A 16593-nucleotide genomic window follows, 5' to 3' on the forward strand; every position below is an offset into this window, starting at 1 on the left:
TTGAGACGAGATGTCTTTTTGGATGTTACTTTATGGTTATCGCTCGGGGATGAATCTCTTGGCTCCCAGGTTGCTAGGCTGGTTGCTAGGTAACCGCTGATGGGGAGAGGGTTTTGTAAGACTCCGCCACACTGGGATTGCTGGATGAATCACCCAGCAGCGGCCAAAAGCCTAGGCTTGTGAAGAGGTTAGTCAAGGAGGGAAGTGCTCGTTTAATTAATTGGAGGTGTATTTATGCGGAGAATAAACACAGGCTGAGATGGTTCTCAAATTAAGTAAACCTAAACATCTTTTCAGTCGCGTGTTCCCACTCACCCACGCAGGGCAGGGTGTCAGGGTGCAGCTGGGGCTGCTTGCTTAACGCCCCCCTCCCATCTTGGAAGATGGAGGGACCGTAATTAGGCAGATTAAAGGAAGGCTCCGTCGGGGCTCTCCTGAGCCCTTTATGCTCTGTGGCTGCCACGACGGAGAGCTGTTGACATTTCTGAGACCCACATGCCTTCTCTTTGTGAGTTAAGGGTTTGGGTGAGCAACCTGCACCCCCTCCCCTGGGGCCGTGTTTCCTCTGGGGCTCCGTGAGATTCCAAGGTCAGCCTTGCACGTGAATGCCTTTCGTGGTCCGTGCAGAGCTGGGAGGATGTCCTAGGAGGAGAGACCGAGTTCGTCTAAATGGCCCCGTGTTGGCGGTGGATCCTACGGTGGGGGCATCCCTTTGCATCCCGTCACAAATGATTCTGTGGGTGGTTGGTACCTTCTTCTCACCTCCTTAATGACCTTGAGCTTCCTGTGCACCCGGCTTGTTTTCCACACTCTCCAGTGATCCCCCGGTGTGTTTCGAGACGCATTTGTTAAATATTTATGAGCGGCAACACCATTTCCTTGGTGTTCGGCAGTGGGGGAGGTCTCCAAGCAGTGGCACTGGAGATCCCAGAATTGTTTGGACATCCCCGTAACCTTCAGCCGAGCGTCCCGCGGGACTCGGATGCCAGGTTCTGCGGTGGCAGAGCCCACGGTTTTCTGGCCCAGCTGTCGAGTGGGGGCTTCATCCAGAATCGGATAATAAGTGGTTTGAGTCATCTTGGAGAGGGGTGTCTGTGTGTTCACTTTTTTGTCGGTTACCTAAAATATTTAGTGTTGCACATGCTTGAAGATGTCAGGATTCATCCTATTTTTCCAAGTTTTTTTTTTTTTTTTTTTTTTTTTTTTTACTGCATTACTCAGCAGAAAACACGTTTCCTTTCCCCTCCCCCCTGAGGGGGGAGGGCAGAGGGAGCGGAGGAGGGAGAACCTAGCAGCCATCGACCCAGAGCCGACTCAGGCGCTGAGTTTTATGAGTGTCATTCCTTTTTGTGTTAGTAACAGTCTTGAAGGTTGATCTCGCTGGCTTGACTTTGTAGGTGGGGAACGAAGGTCAGAGAGGTTAAGGAGCAGGCGGACGGGCAGCCAGCTAACCAGGGGTGGAAACAGGATTCAGACCCACATCCACCTGCCACCCCAAAGCCCACCAAGCTCTGTCTCCCACACTGGCAGCTGCACAGGACCTGCGGGCCGGCTCTCCCCCACTTTGGATGTCCCAGTCCCACCCCCCCCCCCCGAGCAGTGACCTCTCCCAGGGGCCCCCAGCAGGAGAGGAAGCCCCACCTGTAAAATGGGGGTGCTGCCCCGTTCCCCACTGATCCTTAGAGAACTAGGGTGTGGACCAGGGTCTTGTAAGTTGAGTGGCTATATAACTTATGGCCCAGATTGGGATGCTTTTGAGAGTGACCGTGGACACTGCACATTGGGGATGCCAGGGCGGTAACCAGCAGCCAGGACTGTCCTAAGAATCCGGGGAACGTGGTCCCCTCCTTATAAAGTTTGCCCTGAGGCCCACATCTTGTTTGCCATCCATTCCTGGCTGTTCTTTCCAGAAAACATCCCTCAGCTCCGTCTTGCCTCTGGGGCTGGGCTGCCGGGACCTCTGCCCCAGCCTGTGTCTTGCCTGCCTCCTGTCTCTCTCCCTGGCCCATCTTTCCTTAGTGCGGTCAAATCTACGTAACGTAAATTTTATACTTCAAAGTGTTCAGTTCAGTGACATGTGATCTGCATTGTTGCCCAGCCATCACCACTGTGTAGTTCCAGAACATTTCATCACCCCAATAGGAGACCCCCTGCCCATTAGCAGTCACCCCGTTTCCTCGCCCTGTCGGCCCTGGGCAGTCACCGATGTACATTCTGTCTCCAGATGTGCCTGTTCTGGACATTTCACATGGATAGAACCATACAACACATGGCCCTCTGTGACCGGCTTCTGTCACCAGTGTGTTTTCACCGATCATCCCTGTCGTAGCAGATGGGTGCCTCATTTCTTCTTCTTTTCTTTTCTAATTTTTTTTAACGTTGATTTATTTTTTTTGAGAGAGAGAGAGAGAGAGAGAGAGAGAGAGAGAGAGAGAGCGCACACGAGAGGCAGAGAGAGAGGATGGGAGGCACAGAATCCGAAGCAGGCTCCAGACTCCGAGCTGTCAGCACAGAGCCTGACACAGGGCTCGAACCCACGAACCGTGAGATCATGACCTGAGCCGAAGTTGGGCACTTAACTGACTGAGCCACCCAGGCGCCCGCCTCGTTCCTTTTTATGACTAATACTGGGTAGTATGGCTAGACTGTCTGGTTTATCCCTTCATCCATGGATGGGCACTGGGGCCGTTTCCTCCTCTTGGCTGGCGGGAAGTGTCGCTGTGAACGTTCACATGCAACTTTTGTTTGAACACCTGTTTTCCGTTCTTCTGGGTTTGCACCTGGGAGCGGAGCTGCCGGTTCGCGCGGTGATCTTGTGTCTGACACACCGAGGAGCTGCTGTTTTCTCTGGCAGCTGCACCGCCCCCCAGCCCCCCCAGCAACGTGTGCAAGGCTTCCGGTTTCTGCACATCCCACCAGCACCTGTCATCCTCCGTCCCTTCAATTCTAGCCGTCCTAGCGGCTGCAAGGCAGTGTCTCACTGTGGTTTTGATCTGCATTTCCCGGGGGGCTGATGACGCTGAGTGCTTTTCCCCCCCGTGCTGGCTGGTCGTTTGTGCATCTTGTCTGGAGAGGTGTCTGTTCAAGTCCTTTCCCATTTCGAACTGGGTTGCTTTTGTGCTGTTGAGTTGCATTCTGGACACCAGCTCCTCATCAGATCTGTCATTTGCAGATGTTTGCTACTATCTGTGGGTCGCCTTTTCATGTCTTTGCACAAAAACATAATCTGGCACAAAATTTAAACGTTTTGAGGTACGATTTATTTTTTCTTTCGCTGCTTGTGCTTTCGGTGGTACTTCTAAGACACCACTGACCTCTCCCGGGGGCCCCCAGCAGGAGAGGTATGCCACCTGCCAAGTCTGAGGTCATGAAGATTTACCTCTGTGTTTTCTTCCAAGAGTTTTATGGCTTTAGCTTTCACATTTAGGTCTTTATTCCATTTGGAGTTAATTTTTGTGGATGGTGTGGGGTACGTGTCGAGCTTCGAGCTTCTTCTGTCTGTAGAAAGCCAGTTGTCCCAACACCAGTTGTTGAAGAGACTGTTCTTGCCTCCCTGAATGGGCATGGCGACTCGATTCAGAAACCAGTTGATCTTGACGTAGGGTTTACTTTCTAGACTCTCTGTGCCATCCCGTTTATATGGTTATTCTTACGCCAGTACCGCACTGTCCTAATTACTGTAGCTTTGCAGTAAGTTTTGAAATTGGGGAAGATGAGTCCTCCCACTTACTCTTTGCTGTCAAGATTGCTTTCGGCTGTTTGGGATCCCTGTTTTTTTTGCGTCTTCCCTGATTTCTTTTAGCAGTGTTTTTCCATTTGCAGAGTTCAAGTCCTTTTTCCCTTTGGCCGCAGGCAGTGAACGACAGCAGGGCGAGTGCTGCCTGTGACCCTCACCGGTGCAGAGCACTGGCGTTTTTGTGTCACGCCGTAGCTGGTGCCCGGGTCCCCTCCTTTCTTTGAAGTCACGGTATTTCTCAGATCTTGCTTGATGTTAATAAAGAAACAAGTATATATGTATCATCAGTTTATATCTTTTGCGGTCTTCTGACAACAGTGTTTCGGCACGATGGGTTTTCCGCGCCGTCCCAGGTATGGTGTTGTGCGTATCTCGGGCATGATTCGGAGAGGGATCTGTAGCCTTTTCTGGCTCCCGGAGCGTCAGTGGCACAAACACAGCGGACACCCTGTGCTGGGCTGGCCCCTGGTCCCTTGAAGGCCGCGGCCCAAGGCACGGCCTGGGCCCCCACGCGGCAAGTGCCGGTGGACACGGCCAGGAGTCCAGCTCCGGTAGAACAGCTGTGATTGCCTCCCACAGTCTCCTGCTCTGGAGCTTTCTGACAGCTGCACAGAAGTGATACACATTTGGGGGTGATGTAGAATCTGCTTCCTCTCACTCACTCTCGCTCACACGCACACACACATCGGTGGCGAACGTGTTCTTCAGCTAACTTGGAGCCTCCTAGTGTTGTGAGAAATGGTAACTTGTCACAAAGAGGCGGCTGCCTCCTGGAGTTCTGCAAGTGCCCAGGAACCGTCTGGGTTCCTGCTTCTTGATGTGGCAGACAGGGACCTGTGTCACCTGGCTTGGGTCCCCTCCTGCAGGACATGTGATGTGCCAGCCACACTGGCCGAACGCACTGCATCCCTTGATGCTCTGGGCTTTGGCACAGCCTTTTTCCTCTGCAGACACGCCTTCCACCCTTGCTGCCCTCATGAGCTCCGCCTCCGAGACCCAGACCCCCCCGCCCCCACGTCTTCCCCAGGCACAGTAGGGGTTCCCCTCCTCCTGCCCACGCCCCCCCCCCCCGAGTCGTGATGAGTTCACACCACGCAGCGGAGAGCAGGGCTGATGCGGTGGGGCCAAGGACAGGTCAAGGCAGCCACCTTCTTGAGAATGTCCACCAGCCACCTGGGATTCCGTAGGTGGAAGAAGGCAGGGCCCTGGGGCCCTTTTTTGCCTTTGCAAGCCCCTTCGTCCTTAGGAAAAGAAAACAGGACGTTAGCATATGACTGTCTCGGTCTGAAGAATATAATCCAGGCTGGACCCATTATCATCATACAGTTGTTTTCTTCCTGGTTTTACAACAAAACTGAAAATCATTTTTGTGGGCCAGGGAGAGCGTCTGTTGCCAGCACTGGGCCCCGGGGTGCCCGGCAGAGACGACGGCTCTGAAAGAACAGCCCTGCTTCTAAGGAAAGGTGCTTCTCCAGCGCGGGGGCTCCCTGCCCCCCACCCCTGCCCACAGCCCCGCCCAAGCGCAGGCGACAGCAGGCGCCGTCCGTCTGGCAGCCCAGGCTCTCCAGGCCTCCAGGAGCCCGTGGGGGGCACAGCAGCCCCAGGGCCCCCCTCCTTCCTGTGTGTGATCGTTTGCTTCACAAAACCCAGACCGACTGGCACCTCTAGAAACTGAACTTGTGCTCCATTTGACGTGGGGATGCTCGGGGTTGGTTCCGGGTGCAAGCACTCGCTGAGAAGATGGGCCGCCGGCCAGCTGGGTCCAGTGACTCCCTGTCTCTCTCGGCGCGCGCAGGGGCCTTGTGCTCCGGAGGTGGTGAATGAGCTCCCGGGGGCGTCTGTAACAAAGTGCCACCACCTGGGTGGCTCAGGACAACACGCACGGATTCTCTTACGGTCCTGGGGGTCAGAAGCCCCGAGTCAGTGTCACTGGGCTGCATCAGGGTGTTGGCAGGTGCTCCCGCTGGGGGGCTCCCGCTGGGGGGCTCAGTCTCTTGGGCTTTTGGAGCCACCAGAGCCACGGCCCCCATGCTTCTTGGCTCGTGGCCCCTTCTTCCACCTGGCCCAGCATCCTCCAGTCCCTGCTCTGTCTCCTCTGCTCCCTCCCATAAGGACACCTGGGACTTTGCTCACACCCACCCAGATATTCCAGGAGGTCTCCTCGCAGGCGCAGAGTCACTTTTTGCGTAGAAGATGATGTGCACAGGTTCCAGGGGCTAGGACCTGGATGTCCTTGGGAGACACCACTCAGCTTACCCAGCCGGTGTGCCCTGGGCCAGTCACCTATGCGTCTGAGCCTCAGCGTCCCCGAGGGTAAAACGCAGCCCATGGTGTTGCCTTCGGGAGCTGTCAGGAGGAGTCCATGAGCTGTGGTTAACCGTCTGCTAGAGCGCAGAGTGTGGTGGCAGTCTCTGGAGCTACCCTTAATAGTGGTGTTTGGGCACAGGAGTGCCCAGGCTGGGTGGGGGGAGGGGAGCTCAGCAGCCCTCAGGCTCCAGGAATCCCATGCAGAAGGGGTTCCTCCGTTTACCCCCTGTCCTCAGCTTAGATCGTGCACGGGAAGTGTCTGGGAAGTTTTAAATGCTACTGAGGCCTAGTCGTTGTCCCCCCCCCTCCCCCCACCGTCTTCTCTCTCGCTCTGGGTGGGGTCCTGGTGTTGGGATCCTCAGAGGCTCCTGGGATTCTAACACAGCCATGGTTCCGCCCCTGTTTTTGTGCTCAGGCTGGGCCACTGCACGTGGCTGCTGCTTCGCTGCCTGCGTGTGTCCCTGGGCTCGTTGGACTACCTGGGGGTCTCGTTGGCTCGACTCGAAGGTGCTGCCTTTTCAGCGACCGGGCCTCCGTCACACATCAAGGTGCCAGATGCGATGGTCTCTGAGCATCTTCCGTGTCCCGGTGCTGCAACACCGTGAGGGAATGGGCTTTGTGAAGCAAGGGCTCGCCCTGCCCACCCCCGACTGCCCAGCTGGGGTCTCCTGGGCTCCCCACCGTAAAACCGGGGGCTGGGCTGGCATGGCCACTTCCCGGCAGAGAGGGGTCACGTGCCCTTTCCAGAGTCACGATGCGTGTGGGCCTGGAACCCAGGGCTCTTGACACGTGTTGGGCAGCGAGTGGCCATTTTGTCTTCTAGTCAGACTATTCTGGAACTGGTTGAAAGGTGGGGCCGCTGGCGGCTGGGGGCTCCCCAGGATGCTTCTGGTCAGGGTGTGTCGACGTAGGAAACAGCCTAAAGGGTACTCCCACGAAACGGCTCTGAGTAATTTCACGCTTCTTTCTAGAATGTGCCTAGCTGTCTCACGGGAGCGGGGAGGTTGGTGAGACTCTCCGAACTGGGACACAGTTTCGTTTCACTTGAAGCACGGAAACAGTAGATGCTGGGCTGTGCGGTGTCCATGCTTGTGCTGCTGGTGCTGGGAGATGCTGGGATGTTCCAGAGCCTTCCTGGAGGGGAGGCAGGGGCCCAGCCAGGGCTTCAAAGGGTGAGGAGGAGAGCAGGTGACCCCACCTGGCGTGCTGGGGAAGGGACAGGGATGGCAGCAGACAGAGAACACCTCAGGGGACGCAAGCCAGCCCTGGCCCCCCCAGAAATAGCTCCACCCCTCGGGGCCGCCGTGGCATGTTCACCGCTGGGGGCTTAGCCAGCAGACGGGGCGTGTCTCCGATCCGAGGGTCAGAAGCCCAGATACGGGTATCGGCGGGGACGTGCTCCCTCTGAAGGCTGGAGGGGAGTCCTTCCTTGCCTCTTCCCAGTTTCTGGTGGCTCCTGGCGGCCCTCGGCTTACAGACACGTCCCTCCCACCCTCTATCTTCTCGAGCTTCTCCCTGTGTTTGGTCTCTGTGTCCTGTCTCCCCTTTCATAAGGACACTGTCAAATTGGGTTAGGCCCCACCCTAATGACCTCAACTTAATCACATCTGCAAAGACCGTATTTCCAAATAAGGCCACATTCAAAGGTAGCAGGGTGTAGAACTTCTGTATTTTGGGGAGGGGAAGACACAGTTTAACCCATAATGGGCCTAGCACATGAGGCTGACGTCTCTTCAGAGCCCTGATCCCTAGTCATTCTCCTGATGAACGTGGAAGAGCACGAGGCTTTGTTCCCCACCTGCAGACTTAAGATACGCAGGTGATCTGCTTAGGCACACAGCTGGCAGGTGGCAGAGCCAGGAGCCAATTCTGAGCCGGCTGGGGATCTTTCTGGAAAGGCCCGGGGCTCTCCTCAGGCCACGATAACCGCAGGGGTGCCCTATGCCAGGTGGTGAGTAGGAAACCCACATTTCTCTTCCGACCATGGGGCACTTCCCAGGTTTGTGCAGACCCTGGGGCCCAGGAGAGGCTTGGAGTTTGCAGAGGTGTGGGGGAAAGAGCGGGACAACCCGCAGGGGAAGGGCTTTGCTACACCAGGCGCCGCCTCCCGACTGTCCCTGGATTTCTCTGCCTCCCTCCTTTGAGTCCTCCGGGAACCGTCACATTCGCTTTCCTTGGTTCCGTGGGCTCCTCGGTCATCAGGCCTGGGAATCCTGGTTGCAAGGCCCAGGCCGGGTTCCAGGAGGAGAGTGGTTCCCCACAGCCCCGCCGAGAGATGGGGCTTATTTTTAAACCTAAACAGATGGGGCGCCGTGAACCAAACACAGTCACGGCTTCCAAATTCAAGGGACAGGTTAAAGACTGCCCTAGGACGTGAGATCTGTGTGCGTGCGTATGGATTTTAATTGAGAACTGTTGTACACACACCATTAGTTTCAGGAGTGAGACACAGAGACTCCGTATTTGTACGTGTCGTGAAATGATCACCAAAATGGGAGTCCAGGGAACACCATCACCACACAGCTACAGTTTGTGCATGTGATGAGAACTTTCAAGGTGTAATTTCTTAGCCACTTTCAAACACACAACACAGTATTCTTCTTCTCTATCGTACCCCCAGGACTTACTTACCTTAAAACTAGAAGTTTGTACCTTTGACCACCTTCACCCATTTCACTTACCCCACCGATCTGGTCGCTGTATCTCCGAGCTTTTTTTTGTTTTGTTTTTAATTTTTTTCAAACATTTTTTTAAAATGTTTATTTTTTGAGAGAGTGCGAACAGGGGAGGGGCAGAGAGAGAGGGAGACATGGAATCTGAAGCAGGCTCCAGGCGCTGAGCCATCAGCACAGAGCCCGATGCAGGGCTCGAACCCATGAACTGTGAGGTCATGGCCTGAGGCGAAGTGGGAGGCCCAACCAACTGAGCCACCCAGGGGCCCCACCCGAGCTTGTTTTTTTTGTTTTAGATTCCACACAGAGGTGAGCTCATAAAGTACTTGTCTTTCTCTTCATTTAGCATAATGCCCTCAAGGTCCATCCTTGTGGTCGCAAAGGACAGGATTTCCTTCTTTTTCTGGCTGAATACTACTCCACTGTGTGTGTGTGTGTGTGTGTGTGTGCGCGCGCGCGCAACATGCACACACACACACCACCTTTTCTTCACCCTCTCATCCATCCATGGACACTTAGGTTGCTTCCACGTCTTGGCTGCCATGGATGAGGCGGATATGAAAACGGTGTATTCGTACCGACTGTTTGAGTCCATGCTTTCACTTCTTTAGGGTATATACCCCGAAACAGAATTGCTGGATCACATAGTAATTCTGGTGTTAACTGGCGGAGGAGATGCCATACTGTCTCCAGAGTAGCCGTACCGGTTTGCTTTTCTACCAGTGCTCAAGGCTTCCTGTTTCTCTGCATCCTCTCTGGCACTTGCTGTCTCTTATCTTTTTCGTAACAGCCATTCAAACAGGTGTGAGGGGTCGCTCCCTGTGGTTTTGGTTCCCTGATGATCGATGTCGAGCGCCTTTTCACGGTCTTGTGGTCCATCCACAGGTCTCCTTTGGAAAAATGTCTGTTCGGATGCTCTGCCCATTTAAAAAGTTAGATTGTTTGGGTTTTGGCCATTAGATTGTAGGAGTTCTTACATATTTTGGATTCTTGCCCCTTGTCAGATATATGACTTGTAAGTATTTTCTCCCACACAGGAGGTTGGCGTTTCCATTTTGTTGATGGTGTCCTTTGCTGTGCAGAAGCTTTTTGGTGTGATCTAGTCCCACTCATTTATTGTTGCCTGTGTTTGCCTTTGCTTTTGGGGTCAGATTTAAAAAATCATCGCCAAGACCAATGTCAAGGAGCCTTAACCTTCTAGGAGTTTTATGGTTACAGGTCATATGTCTTTAATTGCTTTTGAGTTAGTTTTTGTATATTATGTAAGAAAGTGGTCCAGTTGCATTCTTTTGCATGTGGCTCTCCAATTTTCCCAATACCATTTATTGAAGAGACTGTCCTTTCTCCGGTGTATGTTCTTGCCTCCTTTGTTGTAAGTCAGTTGACTGTGTGTGGGTTTATGTCTGGGTTCTCTGTTCTGTTTTTATGCCAGTACCAGACTGTTTTGACTGCTGTTGCCTTGTAATATAGTTTGAAATCAGGGAGCAGGATACGTCCAGATTTGTTCCTCTTTCTCAAGATTGCTTTGCTTATTCGGGGCCTTTTGTGGTTCCGTCCAGATTTGAAGATTGTTCTATTTCTGTGAAAAATGCCACTGGGATGTTGACAGGGGATTGCATTGAATCTGTAGATTGCTCTGTGCAATTTGAACAATATTAATTCTCCCCAACCATGAACACAGACTACCTTTCCATTATTTGTGTCTTCAGATTCTTTCATTAGTGTCTTAAAGTTTTCAAGGCACAGATCTTTCACCTCCTTGTTAAATCTATCCCAAGGTATTTGATTCTTTTGAATGGAAATACAGATGAGATTGTTTTCTTTTTTAGGTAGTTTGCTATTTATGTATAGAAACACTACAGCTTTCTGTGTATTGATTTTGTGTCCTACAAATTTGTTGAATTGTTGATTCGTTCTGAGAGTGATTTGGTGGAGTCCTTAAGGTTTTCTATGTATAATGTCATGTCGTCATACAAAGGGTGACAGTTTTACTTCTTCCTTTCCAATCTGGGTGCCTTTTATTTTTCTCAGGTGCTGTGGTGAGGACTTCAATACTATGTTGAACAGAAGTGGTGAGAGTCAACATCCTTGTCTCATTCCTGATCTTAGAGGGAAAGCTTTTAGCTTTACGCCATTATGACGTTAGTTGTGGGCTTGTCCTATGCGGCCTTTATTACGTTGAGGCGTGTTCCCTCTATACCCACCGTGTTGAGTTTTTTATCGTAAGTGGATATTGAATTTTGTCAAATGCTTTTTCTCCATCTGCTGAGATGATCATGTGTTTTTTATCCTTCGTTTTTTTCATGTGATGTATCACATCGTGGGTGCTGAAGGTGCCTGCCTCCCTGGAATCGGTGTACCCTCTTATGCTGTGTGATCCTTTTAATGCATTATTGAATTCAGTCTAATACTTTGTTGAGCAGATAACACTCTTTTTAAAAAAATTTTTTAATGTTTATTTTTGAGAGAGAGAGTAAGTGTGAGTTAGGGAGGGGCAGAGAGAGAGGGAGACAGAGAATCCGAAGCAGGCCCCAGGCTCTGAGCTGTCAGCACGGAGCCCGACGCAGGGCTCGAACTCATGAACCATGAGATCATGACCTGAGCCGAAGTCGGATGCTCAACCCGCTGAGCCACCCAGGTGCCCCGATTTTATTTTACTTTTTAAAGGGTTTGTTTGTTTGTTTATTTATCAGAGAGTGAGCATGAGTGCGGAAAGGGCAGGGAGCGAGGGAGGGAGAATTGGAAGCAGGCTCCACGCTGTCAGTACAGAGCCCAACATGGGGTTTGAACCCGCGAACTGTGAGATCGTGACCTGAGCTGAAGTCAAGACGCTCAACCGACTGAGCTCCCCCCCCCCCCGGGTGCCCCGAGGAGATAACATTCTAACAGGGCCTCTTAACCTCTTGTGTGCTGTGCTCTGGACTTCTTGGAACGATGTTTTCAAATGCCCAAAATAAAACACGAAGGCTTGTGAAGGAAACCAGTTCTGTCAAACGCAGCTCTTCTCACCGACCACCCTGGCAGAAGCAGCAGCTGCTCTTGACCTCGCGGAGCCCCCCGAGCTGCCCCCAGGGGCTGCCAGCAGATGGCTGGGTCCCGGGCAGGGCAGGTGCGGCTGAGCAGCAGCCTGGGTGAGTGTGGGGCAGGGGGTGGGGGGGCCCTCGGGAAGGACAGGGCGCGGGTGCGAGGGGGGCTCTGTGGCCTGGACTGTGAGCCGGGCCACCCGCGTGGGCGCGACGGTGGGGACAGGGGGCAGCGGCCAGGGCAGACGCGTGCTTCCGCAGCACCCGCCGTCCTCAGAAGCACCGCGCGCATCTGCAGCCCTCCCGCCGGGCCTGGGAGCCGGGTCCTCTCGTTGCCCCTGGTGGGCAGGAGCCCGTCCCAGGTGTTGCCAGAGGCAAGGCGGCTCTTGCCGGAAAGCCTGGGTGTCCCGCCCCCCCCCCCCCCCCCCCACCCCGTGCAGATCTGACCTCCTTCAGCTCCGCGCCCTGCCGCCTCTGGCCTCCCTGGGCCGTCTGGGGTCTGAGGCTGCGTTCTTGCCGTGTAGTGCAGTCACCACTGGAACTCAGTGGCCTTTCCCGCAGGCGCTTTGAGCTCCGAAGCACCTGTGACTTCATCTCCCGTCCCTGTGTCAGGCACGGGCTCCACGTGCAACACAGGCTGTCCAGGCAGGCGGAGGGCCTCTGACCCTTAGGGTGACAGCCCTGACGGTCCAGATGAGGGGGTTGCAAGGTCACGGGAAGGGAAGAAGGGACTTGGGGGGCAGAGAATGGGGACGGGTGGGACTTAGGGATGGGCAGGAAGGGCCTCAGGGAAGGGGATGCGGAGACTTCTTGGCTGCCTGGGGCTTGAGGGGCTGTTCTCTGGACAAGGGGACACGGGACAAGTGTCCCGGCTGCAGTGAGTGGGAGGTGGGAGCGGTGGGGAGGCGGTGGCCGGGCTGGGCGTGCGGGAGAAGGGAGAAGTCTGGGTGCCCCTGGGCCCCAGGGCGTGGGAGCCGCCTGGAGCGTGACGAGTGTCAGCACCGCGCCAGGAAGGCACAGTGGGCTGCACCCTTCACCTCCGTGCCGCCCAGCGCTGGACTGGGCCGGGTCCGGCCAAGGCCGAGTTGCAGGCCTCAGAAGGACTCTGAAGGCTGGGGATGGAGAGCCCGGGAAATGGAGGCAGGGCCCAGCGATGGGGAAACGCTCGCCGTGGCAGTTCCTACCGTTCCTCGTGGGTGTCTGTCCAGTTCATTCCTCCCTCGTATCCTCATGGCAACTGGGAGGTGGGGAAGTGTCATCTTGTGTCACAGGCGAGGGGCCTGGGGACCAGAGAGGTTCAGGGGCTTCCGCGTGGCACGGCACAGCCCAGCGGTCAGACCAGGCCCGTGGTGCCTGGGGCGGGTGTAGGGGGCCGCACGGGGCTGGTGACTTCGGTTCACAGCGGGGCCAGTGTCCGTCTGTCCTCCAGGTGAGCGGGCAGTGCGTACCAACTTCCCCCACACATCCCGTGAGGCCCAGCGCCACCCTCCGCTTTCCCAGATGGAGAGCTCGTATGGTAACTGAGGCCCCGCGGTGTCGGGGGACCCGGGCACGGGTCCCCTGAGGCCAGGACAGGGCTCGCCCCTGGGCCTCTTGTGCAGCCTCAGGAAGTGGCACAGCTGTGCCCTCCCTGCCCCCGGGGGGAGGGGGGCTGCTCTGTGCCAGCACCCAGGGTCGTGTGGCTCTGAACCTGTCCCCCTCCTCAGGAGCCTCAGAGCCCTCTGTAACCGGGTGGGGAGGGGCAGCCCGTCAGCAGGAAGGCTCCCGCTCCCCCGAGCTGACCGGCCGTGCCTTTGCACATCCTTTTAGCCTCTGGATGTGCTCTGCCCCTGCCAGGGGGCTCCCAGCAGCCAGGTGAGCACCCCCGGTGCCCGGACCTGGTGTCGCGTTGTCCCCTATGCCCTGTGTCCTCCCGCGGGGGCCGGATGGCCCGCTGTTCTGTCACACGTTGATCCGCAAATGTCAGAGGAGCACACGCTCCGTGATGGCGAGCACCACACCTGGGCTTGTGGGGACTGCCCTCTGGGGAGGGACACAATTAACCGAACATGCGGGAAACTTGAAGGCAGAGGTGATGGGGGCCCCCGAGATCCTGTCTTTCCTGCCTAGCTGGTCCCAGCTCGAGAGGGCAGGGCTGGGGCCCCGGGCGCAGGAGACATCTGAACAGCTGGTGGCTGCCGCGTCACCTCAGTAACTGGCAGCAGGCAGACAGTGTCCGTGACGCTTGATCATCCCTGTACCCGAGCTCTCCCCACAGGGCCTGGAATCCTAAAAACGGGTCACTTAAAATAACGGTGGCATGTGGATATCGTGAAAAACGCAGACGCTACCAAACGTCCAGTGAAACGTGATGCAGCTGAAGCCTTCCTGGGGCTTTTCCAGCTGCGTCCCTCCAGAGACCGTCTCTCGTCTGTCCGGCCGCCCCACACATGGTCCTCGCAGCCACCCTGACGGGCCCCCCTCTGCCCACAGGTCTCCGTGCTGGTCCTCTTTGCCCTGGCCTTCCTCACCTGCGTCGTCTTCCTGGTCGTCTACAAGGTGTACAAATATGACCGTGCCTGCCCCGACGGCTTCGTCCTCAAGGTAAGGCCCCGCCCCCGGTCCCCCACCCCCCACCCCGTGCCTTCTCCGAGGGACACAGCCCTGCTCTGGCCTCGGGTGGCCTGCGATGGGGCCCCTGTGGAAGGGAGCAGGGGAGGGAGGCAGAGGGGCAGGGGGAGAAGGCAGGGTGGAGCTGTAAACAAGGCAGCTTCTGGGAACGGACCTCCGCTGCGGGGGGGGGTGGGGGGGTGGGGGGCGGCGTGCGCAGAGGCCCAGAGGGAAGGGGAGCAGAGCTGGGCACGCCCCACCTCCCGCCCGTGCCTGTCCTTGTCCCTCCGGCACCTGCTTGGCCAGCTCTCCACGCTGGCGGAAATGCCTGCTCTGCTGAAATGCCTGCTCTGCTTATGCGACGCGGCCTTGTTCCAGAAAGCCTGAAAGTGGCACAGAGGGTTACGCAGGGGAGGAGTGGAGAAGATGGAGGGGAGGAGGGAAGGCAGGAGGAGGCAAGATGTACTCCCAGTGGACTTGCTCCCAGTTCCCACAGCGCGGCATCTGGCCCCCCACCCCGACCCCCCACGTTTGGTTCTGACCTCTCGAGAGCCAGCGTGAAGGGAAAAGCTACCATTTCCAGGGGCCGGTGTTGCCGAAATCAAAGCCGGAGAAGCCCGTGCTGAGCACGTACACGGACAGGCTTGGTTTGTCGTGTCACTGGGTGGCTTTGCTTTGGGTCTCGAGGCCGTGAGGAAGCAGAAGGCTCGCACGGGGCAGCAGGCTCAACAGACCTCCCGCTTCCCGGCATGTCGCCCGTGCGCAGTGCTCTGACCCTGCGGCCCTCCCCCGGCCGGCAGGTACGCATTTTGTGCGTGCCACGTACAGTGGCTGCCGCTGGTATTCCGGGTGCAGCACAGCCGGGGCCCATCGGGTAGAGACCCCCACCTTTGGGAAGCTCCCTGCCCTCCTCAAAAGACGCGTGGAATCGGTTGTATTCTGAGTTAGGGTATGAGCCCTGGAAAACCAAAGAGCAAGGCAGGGTCGGGCGCTGCAGTTTCTAGAGGGGTGGTCAGGTTGCCTCTAGGAGGCCAGTGAGGGAGCTGCGTGGGGACCCGGGGAACCCCCCCACACCCCACCCTTTCAGCAGACCCATCCACACCCTGGGCCAGGCTATCTGGAGGCTCAGGAGGCACCACGGTTTAGAGGAGACCAGCCCAGAGGCCTTGGGGGGGCTTGGAGGAGGGCAGGGCTGGCCTTGACCGAGTACGTACATCAGCAGACTCCGGAGGCCGGCCGGGCCGGACCAGGTGGGCTAGGGGAGTGGCAAACACGGTTGATGGCAGAACGCAGGCAGGGTCGGCCTGGAGGCAGTGGGGGATGAGCCAGCTGTGGCCAGTCTGTGCACCACCTCTGGTGCCAGGCAGGGGCCTCCGGAGTGGAGGGGGGTGGGTGTGAACTCAGTGGCCCAGGGAGGCTGGAGGGTTGGCGAGATGACCCAGCAGGCTGCCGCAGGGAGCCTGGGAAGAGACTCGGCAGGGTGCTGGGGATGGAGAGGACACCCACATGACATAAGGCTGAAGAGTGACTCTGGGATGCAGGGGAGAGCCTGGTCCAGGGCTGGGTGACGCAGGGGGGCCGAGGTCATGGGGAGGAAGCAGAGCAGATGTGGGCACGGTGCCCTGACGGGACCCACGTGTGCAGAGGACAGCTTCCTGGGACTAGACGGGCTGCTCACAAAGAACAGGGGCCAGCGGCTCCATCAGGAGGACGCAGGGTCCGCGTCTTGGCTCTTTCTCTGGGCCCGGGGCACGCGTCCTGCACGGAGGAGGAGGGTGCAGCCTGAAGCTGCCCCACCCTCCCTGCAAGGCCAAGTTCTGCTGGTGCAGGCAGGTGGAGTCAGAGATGAAGGCCTGGTTCTGAGAGTCCTGGCAGGGAAGGGGGCAGGTGCCTGTGCGTTCAGAGGCCGGGACGGGTGATCCTGGTGCCCAGCCGGCACCAAGTGAGTGTTCTGTAGCTGCGTCCCTTGGGACTTGGGCATCTTCCACTGGCGTTTCCACCTAATTGGGGGCAGATGTCCTTCCTGGAAAACACAGCTGGAGGGCTGGAGAACTGCTAGTCTGGGTCCAAGAGCCCTTGGCTGAAGCTGGAGGGGGGGAAGCGCGATGCGTGCCGAAGTCCCCTCCCTGCCTTTCCGCCTGTTTTGCGATTGTACACGTCACACACAGACCTGACGGTTCACAGGGGTTTTCACACGGGGATTTCTGAATGCTCCCCAAAACCTGGGTAGGTACCAGTAGATCCCCCTTGTATCGGTGGTTAGATG

The 16593-nt window shown here is 56.6% G+C and overlaps 1 protein-coding gene across 1 annotated transcript in view; it reads left to right on the forward strand.

Annotated features, from left to right (window-relative positions):
* The window catches only part of NSG1 (neuronal vesicle trafficking associated 1), a 30720-nt gene that overhangs the window by 8219 nt on the left and 5908 nt on the right, over positions 1 to 16593 (forward strand). The window contains exon 4 of the mRNA XM_043572984.1: positions 14211 to 14321. Within this exon, the coding sequence (XP_043428919.1) occupies positions 14211 to 14321 (111 nt within the window). The remainder of the gene's footprint in view (positions 1 to 14210; positions 14322 to 16593) is intronic.

This window comes from Prionailurus bengalensis, chromosome B1 (genome assembly GCF_016509475.1).
Source record: "Prionailurus bengalensis isolate Pbe53 chromosome B1, Fcat_Pben_1.1_paternal_pri, whole genome shotgun sequence".
Lineage (NCBI taxonomy): Eukaryota > Metazoa > Chordata > Mammalia > Carnivora > Felidae > Prionailurus > Prionailurus bengalensis.